The sequence below is a fragment of the Eupeodes corollae genome, chromosome 3 (genome assembly GCF_945859685.1).
Source record: "Eupeodes corollae chromosome 3, idEupCoro1.1, whole genome shotgun sequence".
Classification (NCBI taxonomy): Eukaryota; Metazoa; Arthropoda; class Insecta; order Diptera; family Syrphidae; genus Eupeodes; species Eupeodes corollae.
Window position 1 is genome coordinate 8,657,538 of NC_079149.1, and position 12,215 is coordinate 8,669,752.

At 31.8% G+C, this 12,215-nt stretch overlaps 1 protein-coding gene across 1 annotated transcript; it reads left to right on the top strand.

Moving 5' to 3' along the window:
• Window positions 1-4,897: 4,897 nt before the first annotated feature.
• LOC129952280 (UDP-glycosyltransferase UGT5-like) lies at window positions 4,898-6,996 on the top strand. Its single transcript, XM_056064794.1, has 3 exons — window positions 4,898-5,747; window positions 5,817-5,985; window positions 6,048-6,996. The coding sequence occupies exons 1-3, from the start codon at window positions 5,068-5,070 to the stop codon at window positions 6,780-6,782; spliced, it is 1,584 nt and encodes a 527-aa protein (XP_055920769.1). The 5' UTR covers window positions 4,898-5,067; the 3' UTR covers window positions 6,783-6,996.
• The last annotated feature ends 5,219 nt before the right edge of the window (window positions 6,997-12,215 follow it).

The following is a 12,215-nucleotide window of genomic DNA, read 5'->3' on the forward strand; positions in this document are numbered from 1 at the left end:
TGAAATTAAGGTTTAAGCCCATTTGCGTTAGTAGATTTTTTAATTTTTTTTAAGACTACAAAAATCGAAAATTCGAATTTCCTCATAAACAAACCGTTAGATTTTTTTTTAAATTTTTGGTAAAATTATTTTCTTAATTAATCTTCTTTCAATATAAACAAAATATTTTTGTATTGCTCCAGAAGTGTACCCCCCACAGAACCTTTTTTGTTTTGTTTTGCTCAAGCTCTTAAAATAACTCAAGAATATTAAATGATCAGAAATGTCCTTGCTCTAAGTTTTAATTTTAAAAAATATATTAACTTTTTTTCGAAATTAGACATCTTTAAAATAGGTCATAATATAACAAAAATATTTTTAAACTGAAATTGAAAGATATTATATATAATTAAAATGAATTCAAAAAAACTGCTCTAAAGATTTTTAAGTAAAAACTTTGAAATATTAAGAAATCAAATGGGCAAGTATATTTAAAAATTTTAAAAAGCATTGAATATTTTAAAACATACTGTTTCGATACATGCTAAAGTTCGTACGACCCAGTCGTGTATTTTATTAACTTCACATAGGAAGTTATTCTAATGGGTACGCTTTGTCAAATTGAAAATTTTGACATTTCCCGACGTTTCAAGGTCCCTAGAGGCGAAATAAATGATTTTTAGAAAGATGTCTGCGCGTGCGTGTGTACGTACGTTCGTACGTCTGTACGTCCGTACATTCGCGACGTTTTTTCGTCCTCCATAGCTCAAGAACCAGAAGAAATATCGACTTCAAATAAATTTTGTTACACAGATAATAAGGCAGGTGGGTGGTTTATTTACCATTTCAGTTTGAAAAAAAGGTGAAAATTTTGGTTAACACTAAATATCTTACGAACCAAAAACGTAAAGTGATATCAAAGAAGTAAATTTTTTGAAAAAAATCCATTTAACGGTTTTTTTTATAAATCAAAAAAACTAAAAAATTTGTCACCTCCAAAATTTTAGGACTAAAATATGATTTCATCTCCAAAACAATTTTGTGCAACGAAGAATAATGTTTTCGACATCTGATAAAATTTTGAGAAATATCGAATTGACAGTTTTTTTATAAAAATAAAAATCTAAAAAAAAACGTTACTCAAAGTTGGTAAAAATTGAATATCGATTCAAATATTTTTTCAAAAACTTGAAATTTAGGCTTCAAAATTAATTAATCTTATAAGAAATATTGTTCTCAACATTCTGAAAAATGATGAGAAAAATGGAATTGACAATTTTTTTTACAAAAAATAAAAAATTAATAAAAGTTTTTAAAAATTGATTTTCGACTCAAATATCTTTACAAAATTTGCGATATTGGCTTTAATTTACTTTTATCTTTCAAAAAATATTGTTGTTAACATTCAGTAAAATTTTGAAAAAAATCGAATTGACAGTTTTTGTACAAAAAATAAAAACCTAAAAAATGAAATTAATAAAAGTTGGTAAATATTGATTTTCGACTCAAATATCTTTTCAAAAATTTGAAATACTGGCTTCTAACTAATTTTATCTTATAAGAAATATTGTTTTCAACATTCATTAAAATTTTGAAAACAATCGAATTGACAGTTTTTTTTTTACAAAAAATAAAACTCTAAAAAAAACAATACTAAAACTAGGTAAAAATTTATTTTCGACTCAAACTTATTTTGTTTCACAGAAAATATTGTTTTCGATATTCAGTCATTTTTATATAAAAATCCAACAGTCCTTTTTTTATAAAAAATAAAATCTACAAAAAATAGTACGCAAATTTGGTAAAAATTGATACGAGTATACAAACTTTTAAGCAAGACCAATCGACAGACGGGATGGGAAGTTGTCAGTGTGGGTCGCATACCAGCCTCTTTTTTTATTTTGTTGGTTCATAAAACTATCAACCAACTTCTTCAATTAAATTAATAGTTTGAATGATTGGACATCATTGAAAAAAGTGTTCATAAATCACTTGAAATTAAATTAAGTTTTCTGTGTTAATTGAGTCACAGTTTTGTTCCAATGTTTTTAGCTCATGAGTATGTTTAAGAAATACTGGTTTTGTTTTCATGGACCGATATTTTGAAAGCGTAAATTGGCAAATTCTTTATAATTGCACTAATTTTGAGATGGTTTTCGCTTTGTTTCGGAACATTTAAGATGGTGCTATTGCTAAGTTTGTTCCGTTAAAAAAATGCAAAAAGACCAATTTGGTTTACTAAAAGTTTGTCTAGGTTAAAAATGTCGGAGCTAAACTTCGTAAAAAGATTAAGATTTTGGATTCTTTTCGTGAACAATTTATTAGATCTAGGAAAGAGTACGAATTCTTAAGAAGATTTACATATAAACAATATATTTGGTCTCTTGGTGGAAAATAAGAACTAATTCGATTTGTGAAACTCAATTGGCATTCCTTCCAGTATTTCTTACAATGGTATTTTTTCTGAAAGTTTAGAAGATATTTGTAATAACTTTGATTTTATTTTCCAATCGAATTTTTCTGATTTAGGTTTAGTTTGTATTGAAAAAGCAACATTAATGTTGGTGACCTTTCTTTATCGACAATTGACGTATTAAATGCTTTATTGTTGTTTGATAACAGTTTCTCTGCTGCACCGGACAATATTCCACCTTTTGTTTTGAAATTTTGTTAATATAACCTTAAAACCCCACTTTGCTTTATTTTTAATTTGTCCTTGAAACAAGGAGTATTTTTAAATACATGGAAACATTATCTGATAACTCCTTTGCATAAACCTGTATCCATAGCATCTGTGGAAAATTATAGACCTATTGCTAAGTTTCAGCTAATCCCCAAATTATTTGAAGCAATTGTTAAAATTACATTTTATAGTTTAGTTCAAAAGCATATTTCCCTGCATCAGTATGGCGGTAGGTATACTGCAGCAAATTTAGCAATAATTACAAACTACTGTCTTGGTTGTTTTGAAAATCGTACTCAAGTCGATGTAATCTCCATCGATTTTTCGAAGGCGCTTGATCGGGTACAACATAATGTTCTCTTGAAAAAACTTGAAACTCGAATCTCCTAAAATGGATCAGAAGCTATTTGGTTGGACGAAGACAATATGTTAAAATTGGTGATATTCTTTCCAATGAAATACAAAATTTTTCCGGTGTACCACAAGGTAGTCATCTTAGTCCACTCCTTTTCATTTTATTTATAAATGATTTAACGAACTGTATTAAAAGTTCTAGATGTCTTTTAAATGCTGATGATCTCAAGGTTATTAGTTATGTAAGTTATTCATTAGATCCTAGTAAAATTCAATTTGAATATTAATAATATTACCAAATGGTGTTTCATAAATGGTTTAAATTTTAATGTAAAAAAGTGTAGTATTAGTAAGTTTTCTAAAATAAAGGATCCCATATCAGTTCTTAATGGGATTAACTAATCAAAAGAATCTTGGTGTGATTTTTGACCCGAATATGAATTTTTCTCTCCAAATTGATAATGTTACTTCAAAAGCTAACGCCATGTTGGGATTTATTTCAAGTTAGAAGTTTTGACTCATTCGAAGATCTTTATAATTTAAAAACTATTTTTGTATCCCCTGTAAGACCTTTACTTGAATATTGTTGCATGATATGGAATCCTTTTACACAACCAAGTATTTTAAGGATTGAAAAGATTCAGAAGAGTTATGAGACCAGATATGCCTTAAAACCTTTAGTTTCTAGAAGAAAATTGTATTCAGAACTTTTTGCTTAATATGTATGTTCCATCTTGGAATTTGCGTCCCCGAAATGGTAATGTTCCTTTCATAGCACAAATTATACGAAACATAATCCAATAACTGCTTCTTATATTGCTTTAAACGAATTTGGGTTTGTAATTAATTTTGATAAAATTAGATTAGATGTTATGAAAGATGTATTGAATTTGTTGTAACACTTTGTTTTAACCACTGTCAATATGTAAATATAATGTTTGATTTTAATGTAGTCTCCATAAAGTATTGAAACTTGAAAGTCGAATAAATAAATAAATAAATAAATAAATAAGTAAATAAATAAATAATAACTTGTCATTAGATAGGTCGGTCTGTTTAATGCATAAGTTCTTAAATTGGTCTACAAAATTCTTTATTATCTTCAAAAAAGTTTTATTAAAAAATAGTAAGTTTAAAAAACGAGTTGTATTGATAAATGAATAAAATAGTCAACTCAACGTCCAAATCGTAGTTTTATAAATTGTGTACGTTTATTGATGAAACGATTTCCTTGACTGATTTTGTTAATATTGCGAAAATTTCATTATTTGATGAAACTTTTCATTTACGTATATCATATAAAAATCAATTAAATTTAAATTGGTTCAAAGACTATTTTTTTTTTACATTTACGTCAAAATTTTGTTCAGTGTTATGCCTTCCTAGTTTAATTTCACCTTGAAATTTTAATCAAAACAAACTCAAACAAATTTCGTACTATTGTATTTTTATACAAATCAAAATAATGACAAAGGTCTTCAAAACTCAGAGGCATAAAAAAGCACTTCTATCCATAAATCTCTTCTTTTCTCTCATGTTCTGTATTCAAAAAATTGAAAACCAAAGCAACAAATGAAAACCAAAAACGAAAGCACAATAATATATAAACAACGACAACTAATTTTGTTCGTCTTTATTTAATTAAAAGCTAGTTAAAGAGAACTCAACCGCTAAAAAATAAACAACAATAAAAGCTTAAGTCAAGATGACAACATAAGTCCAAAACACATGAGTAAATACGCCTTCGAACAAATAATCAAAAACAAAAATGTATAAACAACCAAAAAAACGAGCTTTTTGGAAATTATGTGATTCTATTTTCAAACCAAAAGTATTGGTTCTCTTAAATTGGACGTGACGATAAGTTCAGCATAGATAAGTTACTCAGTCTCTTGCACCCTTGCTGTTCGAAAAGTCCAACATATCTTATCTACATAAAATTTAAATAATTTGGAACTTATATATAAAGTGAGACAAACTTTAGTGCGTTTAGTTTATTTTTTAACTTTGAGTTTGTTCGGAGTGGGATCGTGAAGCCCGCTTAATCCATCATGAGTGGAGTGTTTAAAATGTTAGGCCTTTTGGTCATGCTTGGCGCAGCAGTTGAGCCAGCAAATATTCTCGGTGTCTTCACCAGCAACAGTCCGTCTCATCAAATCATCCACATGTCTTATGTTCGAAGTTTAGTCGAACGGGGACATAATGTCACAGTTGTAACCACGACTCCATTAAAAGACAAAAATCCCGGATATAAACACATTCACATTCCCCAAACCGAAGCCAGATCTCAAGCCATTGCTAAGCAGATGCAGTCATTGAAAGATTCAAAGTCGGACACAATTTGGCAGTACCTTCATGTTGCTGCGACATCACTGAAGGCTATCGGACCAGTTCAGTATGATGCAATTAAGTCGGAGCGGTTTCAGGAGATCATGAATAATCCCGGAAACAAATTCGATCTCGTTTTTGTGGGATACTTCTTCAGCGACTATCTTGTGGGTCTGGGAGAGCACTTTAAGTGTCCAGTAGTCCTCAGTTGGACGTCACATTCGAATGAGTTATTGGATCGGTATGTTGGTAACCCACCTGAGATTTCTTATGTCCCGGGTATCCTTGCAATGCAAAAACCCGACCCTATGACATTCTTGGGTAGGCTTGAATTTTTCTATGGACGAGTACTGTCGTGGTATTGGAGGTACATCATGGATGCACACATTTCAGAATTATATAAGTAAGTTAACTGGAAACTGAAAAAAAAGTTCTTGGAAATAAACAAACAAATATTTGGTTCCTCTTGTAGAGATCTTTTCCCGCCATCGAAGTACCCATCATTGGAAGAAGTCACTAAGAGAATTTCGCTGGTATTTGTCAATTCTCACCTATCTGAAACTGGCGCCCGTCCACTTGCACCTGCTGTCATCGAAGTTGGAGGTATTCAAATCAAGGAAAAACCAGATCCCTTGCCAGAGGTAAGAAAAATGTTTTGTGAATCGATGAAAAACATAATATATTTTTCTTTTCCTTAAAAAAGAATCTCCAAAAAATTGTCAACTCGTCCAAAGATGGTGTCATCTACTTGAGTTTCGGTTCGAATGTTGGCAGCCGAGAGCTTGGTCCAAAAGTTATCTATGACCTATACAAAGTGATGTCCAGTCTCAAGGAAACTGTTCTATGGAAATGGGACGACTCGCCGAAGCCAGGCAACGCGAAAAATATCCACTTCCTCAAATGGCTCCCCCAAGACGACCTTCTAGCTCAAAAGAACGTCAAACTTTTCATAACTCACGCCGGCAAAGGCGGTGTGGCTGAGTCTCAATTCCATGGAGTACCGATGTTGGCCATACCGATTTTCGCCGATCAGCCAGGTAATGCAAAGAAACTCACTCAAGACGGTTTTGGGCTGCAGCTCGACAAAAATACCATGACAGAGGAATCGATTCGGGAGGCAGTATTGGAAATTCTTCAGAATCCAAAATACACACAGAATGTGAGAAAATTCTCACAGCTCTACCGAGACAGACCAATGAGTCCCCGTCAAACGGCCATGTTTTGGATCGAATACGTCTTGAGGCACAAGGGAGCCTATCACATGCAGAGTCCTGCAATTCATTTAAATGTCTTCCAATACTTGAGTTTGGACGTTATTGGATTCCTGCTTTTGGTGGCTTTTATAGTTTTCAAAGTCGTGGCAGTTTCAGCAAAGTTTGTATTCCGAAAAGTCTGTTGTAGGTCTGGTGTCAAAGTGGAAAAGTCCAAAAAGCATTGATTTATTGTTAGAAGTTAGAATTTTAATAAATTAAACTAATATTAATTCAATCAATTTTGTTCATATCGAATACGATCTTTGATTAAATATTCAAGATATACGTTTCTAAGCGATAAGCAAAACATTAAGACGTGAGTTTTCATGTAAGAAAAAAGTAGACTGCCGAGTTAGATTGATAAAAGATTTCCAGTTAATAAAAACAATCAAAAATTGATATCTTTATAGTTCTTTTCTTTGGGATCAAAGATAAGATTGAATTGGAATATTTTTGATTAATAATTTCGCCAGTCATTTGATCCATGAACAAATAATAAAAATAGAAATAAAAATAAATATTTTGATCTATTAGTTGTTAATCAATCAATTCCTGATTTCTGAGTATTATTCCATCGGATAAAAGATAACTAACAGATAATTGCGTTATGTGTTCTTTGAAGTTCTATATTAAATATTTTGATAAAGGTTTTAAGTGAAACGATCTTATTTTTGATGTTCTATTTTTAGATAACTAATAACACTATTTGCTTAAGAATTTATTTATATTGAAGAAATTAAGTTACTGGTTAAGGTTTTTTTCATTAAGGTGTATAAATAGGACACAAGTCCCAACATGGACAAAAGTCCAAAAGTCCCAAAGTTAAACGGTGGGATGACAAAATTTGTTAATGTCTGCAGTCTTGTTGTCCATTAACCTTTAGCCTGCGCAATCAGGCGTAAGGGCAACGGAAAGAAGATATGTCATTATGAAAAGATCAAATATTATATAGTCCTTTATCATATTACATTGTAAAATAAAGCTGAAAATAGTCTTCTCTTCAGGATCTTATATAAACCAGTAATTTAGTTTAGAAATAAATTGTTAAATTTTGTTATGGACTTTTAAGTTCTAACCCTACTCAAAAGTAGGAGAATTGTTTTAGTGTCAAAAAAAAACATTTCGAAAATGTATTTTTCTTTTTTTTTAATTTTACGTACTTTACAAAAATATTTTTTAAGAATAAAAAGTTATTTAACAAGCAAGTAGGTCTAGGGTTTTTATTATAATTTAAAGCCAAAGCACAGTTGGTTGTTAGAGTTGGATATGAATTCCGGTACAACTTTCCAAATGCGTGTAGTACGACTAAAGAACAAAAATCTTTAATTAATAGTTCGACTGATAAAAGCATCTACATTGTACATAAAATAAATGGCCAATTGATACGGTGAAGTCTTGTCTGAATCAATTAACACAGCTTGTTAATGCGCCACAGCGATTTCCTGACGATGTAGGCCAATCCGTCAACACCATAGACTGGTTTCTGACTTCTAATTTTAATAAATTTGCAATCAATATAATATTACCGCCTCTATAGGCACATCAGATCATTGTATCGTATCTGCAAATTTCTCGTGTCGAAAAAAATCCAGTTTAAAAAAAAACTTATATGAGAACCGTTTGGCAATATGAGATAGCTAACTGGAATGTTCTCAATGATTTTTTTGCATCTGTCTTTTGTACTGCCTTTTGCGAGGAGTTGACAAATTCTTCGAGAGTAATTCTTCTTATGAATAGTGCTTTCTCAAATCGTTTGTTCGGATTTGGTTTGAAACTGTAGGTCCCCTCCATCCGTTACAACAGTACTCGCACACAGAAATAGTTGAGAGTTCTAAGCCACTAAGCCCAAGTTCTCAACGGACTCTTACGCCACCCAATTTGTTTTATTTTTTATCAATTACGCCAAAAAACACTACCATGTCCCAAAGTAAGCACAAATTTCTGATCATTTAGGGTAAACTATTTTATTGGATGAATCTTTCTTCGCACTTTATCAATTGCAAAAGTACTGGAAGACCTTGACATACACAAATCTGCTGGCCCGGATAGTCTCTCCCTATTGTTTCGAAGAGGTGTTCTTCAACGGAGGCAAAACAACTGCGTATAAGCATTTCCATCTTTCCTTCTCTACAGGTCTCTTTCCGAGAGGAAGAAAAATATTAAATTATATTACAGCATTACAGAACACAGCACCTTGAGCTATTAGACTATGTAAGGTGATAACAACACAAGACAGAAGGACAGAAGAGAAAGAAGAACAGACAGAAATAACACATGACAACAACACCCGGTAGATTTCGAGACGGTCCTCCATCTCTCTACTAACCACGCTCACTGGTGCTTGATTTCGGTGATCGATGGGAACCGAAGCTTAATCAGCGACTAGACCGTTGCCTGGATGAAAAATATAATTTGTCCAGCCTTTCCCCAGCTATCGTGCAATAGCATCTGATCTGTCCCCTCTTTCCAAAGTCATGAAAACGTAAATTAATTATCATTTAAAGAAATATCTCGAAGATCGGAAGCTTCTTAATGGCTTTCGTAGAGGTTCACCGCCGATTTGATGGTTTATCTAACATCAATATCTATTAACAAATTTTTACATCGCTTTTGAAAAAGTATGATTATTGCATTTGATATTTAAAAACATTTGAAAGAGTTTCGCAAAAATCTCTCTGTGCCAAAGCATTTGAATCTATTATTCTTTGGATTAGAAACTAAATTTCGAACCATTCAATTCAAGTTATATTAGATGGTGTCCCTCAGGGCACCGTTTTGTCTCCGATTCTCTTCTTTATATTCTATGATCTCTTGCTGCTTCTAATCCATTAAAGTATTTCTCTGAAGAGGAAAACACTACCCTCAGCTTTTCATAGTCGTTTCCGTATTCACATCCTTGTCCTTCAGATGCCGAAGTTCAAGGGCAGCGTATAATAAGCTCATTAAATTCCGATCTCGTGTAGACTTTAATGCTTCAAAAACTCAATGCTGTCTCCTATCGTTAAAGCGTTACTCACCCCGATGTCTCTAACTATAACAGGCACCTGTACCCAGGAAATTAATCAACTTTCAATACTCGGTACATATATCACAGATCACTTCTTATAAAATGAACACATATTCGATATTGCCAAAAATGGTGCTAGGTGTTTGGGATTTCTCCAACGACGCGACGCAAGAAATTTGTTACCACTTCTGATCTGGCTGTAATTTGCAAATCTTGCATTCAACGAAAAACTTAAATTTAACTCACGCATTTGGGCAGTCTTTTGGATATGATGTAAAAAATATCTTAAAATAGATAGGCTAGATAGATAGGTTTTGAACACCGTCGCAATGTTTCATGCCTTTCGTTGTTTTATAGTAATGCTAAACTATAATTTCTTTCTCTAAAACAATTAAGCTGTGATACTTGCACTTCCAGAAATACTCAACAACTCACCCTTGAGTTCAATTTAGGAAATACTGTTAAGTATAGAGATTTTTTTTTTAACTACTCGTCGAGAATGTGGAATGCTTTACCGAACTCTGTTTTTCCCTCCCATTTTAATATTCAAAATATTAAAACGACCAATGTATCACCGGTATCTCCTCTAAAATCTATTCCTATTATCCTTACACTGTTTTTAAATGTAGGAATGTTAAGAGTCTTGATAACCCTTTGAGAACCTGTAAACTATAAGAAAAATGAAAATCTTACAAAAGACTCTGCTAAAATTGATAAAACTTAGTTTTTGATTTTTAAAAGGTATTGAAATAAAATGTATTTTATCGTATGCAAACTATCGTCGCCAGCTTTAATTTCAACTCAATTCAAATTCAATTTAGCACTAAAGTAAATTAAAAAAATGGAAATATGTTCAGTCGAGTTCCTAATTTTTATATTGAAAATATGTGGATTTGGCATAAACTTTACGAATGCATACTTTAAATGAAATATTACTACACTTCCTTTTTCAACCATAAAATTGAAAGGTTAAATCCTTGATCTTTTTTAAGTTATCAATAACAACTAATACTTGTAAAATACATTCATTGACAATAAAAAGAAAACCACTTCCACCAACATCATCAGTTACTCTGAACTCCGTTTTCTGGTGTCGTTGGTTGTTAAGTTTGTATCGCTTCTTTGAAAGGATATCCTTTTACACTCTCCCATCCAATTCCTCACACCAACGCCACTGCCACCACCGCACCGTGCCGGGAAAACATTTTCAAATCATTTCAAATTTATAAAATGGAAAACATATTCTTTTCTCATTTTAAAAAGCAAAACAAAAAAATAAAAATAAGGAAGAAGAACTTTTCAATCATATCTATATGAGCCCGCTCTTTATCTAGGAAAACCATACAAACCATATCCTTTCTATATCCTTATTTCTTCTTCTTTTAGTTCTACAGGTTTATGGAACATTTTTAAAAATTCTCTCAGCGTGAGTGTGTTGAAATTGTTTTCCCTAGAGCGTGAAAATTTCATCTTTTACCGCAATATTTATAAAGTGAAAGTTAGATTGATGTCTTCTATATTCAAACAGGAATCAACCCTTAGTCCTTTTTTTTTTTGAATATACCGAGGGTTGATGTATAACTTTTTTCACATTCAATATAATAATAATAATATGTTTCCTCATGCAAAGCAGGTGTGATGCGTGGAACGTTTTGAATGTTGTATATTTGACTTTGATCATGTTGCTGATTGAATTATGATGAAGAGAAGTGATACCACCGACGACGACGATGACGATGAGGATGGAGACGAACGTTGATGCTACCGCTTGGTGGAGCTGTCTCCTTGTCTACAGTAGAACGCCAGTCAGCAGCGTGCGCAAGCAACAGAACATCAAAACATTTACAATGCAATTACGTTGAGTAAATTGGCTTTTGTTCTATACCGCCGCAGCATCTGAACCGCATCTCTTTGAGACAAATGGCCATAAATGGACTCATAATTGATGGTTGATGGCAAACTGATTCTGCTTATGGGAAGGGTGCAAGATACACGGTCTTATTATTATTATGATGTTGCAATCTAATATTTATACACAAGTACATACATATATATGTAAATAGACACGAGTAGATATATGTTCAAAGGAAAAGATGGTTTGGTTACGGTTTTAAGTGCTTTGGTCTCTTAAGTGGCTATGAAAGTTTCGCTTAATCAAATCAAGGACACTAAACGTCAATATACGGTCATAATTGAAAACCATCAATAATGCATTAAAAGGAAGTTCAATTTGAAGAAAGGACATGCGACGATAATAATTGGATGTGAAATGTTTTCAAAAGCATTACGGATGTCAGCTAAAAGGTTGAAATTAAAGATAATATTACTTTAATGGATAAAATCTTTAAATTAAAGTTTTTGAAGGTGGCTTTTAAATAACTATTCCAATACATAAAACCGTCAGAGAAAACTAAGTTTTTTAAATAGTTTAAAATTGAAAAAGCTATTAACTTAAATATAAATTATTGCAAAGAGAAAATCCAAAGGATATCAGTAATATACCAATTGGCCAAAGCATTGTTAATCTTATTTCGCTTTTCTTGAGAAACTATCCATACCAGAAGGTAGGTTAAGGTACGAGAACTTATATCCTTCAAGTTAAATTTATTGT

Coding starts and splice junctions, on each gene's coding strand:
- LOC129952280 (XM_056064794.1), top strand. CDS start 5,068: ATGAGTGGAGTGTTTAAAATGTTAGGCCTTTTGGTCATGCTTGGCGCA. Junction 5,748..5,816: donor CACATTTCAGAATTATATAA/GTAAGTTAACTG, acceptor TTCCTCTTGTAG/AGATCTTTTCCCGCCATCGA. Junction 5,986..6,047: donor AACCAGATCCCTTGCCAGAG/GTAAGAAAAATG, acceptor TCCTTAAAAAAG/AATCTCCAAAAAATTGTCAA.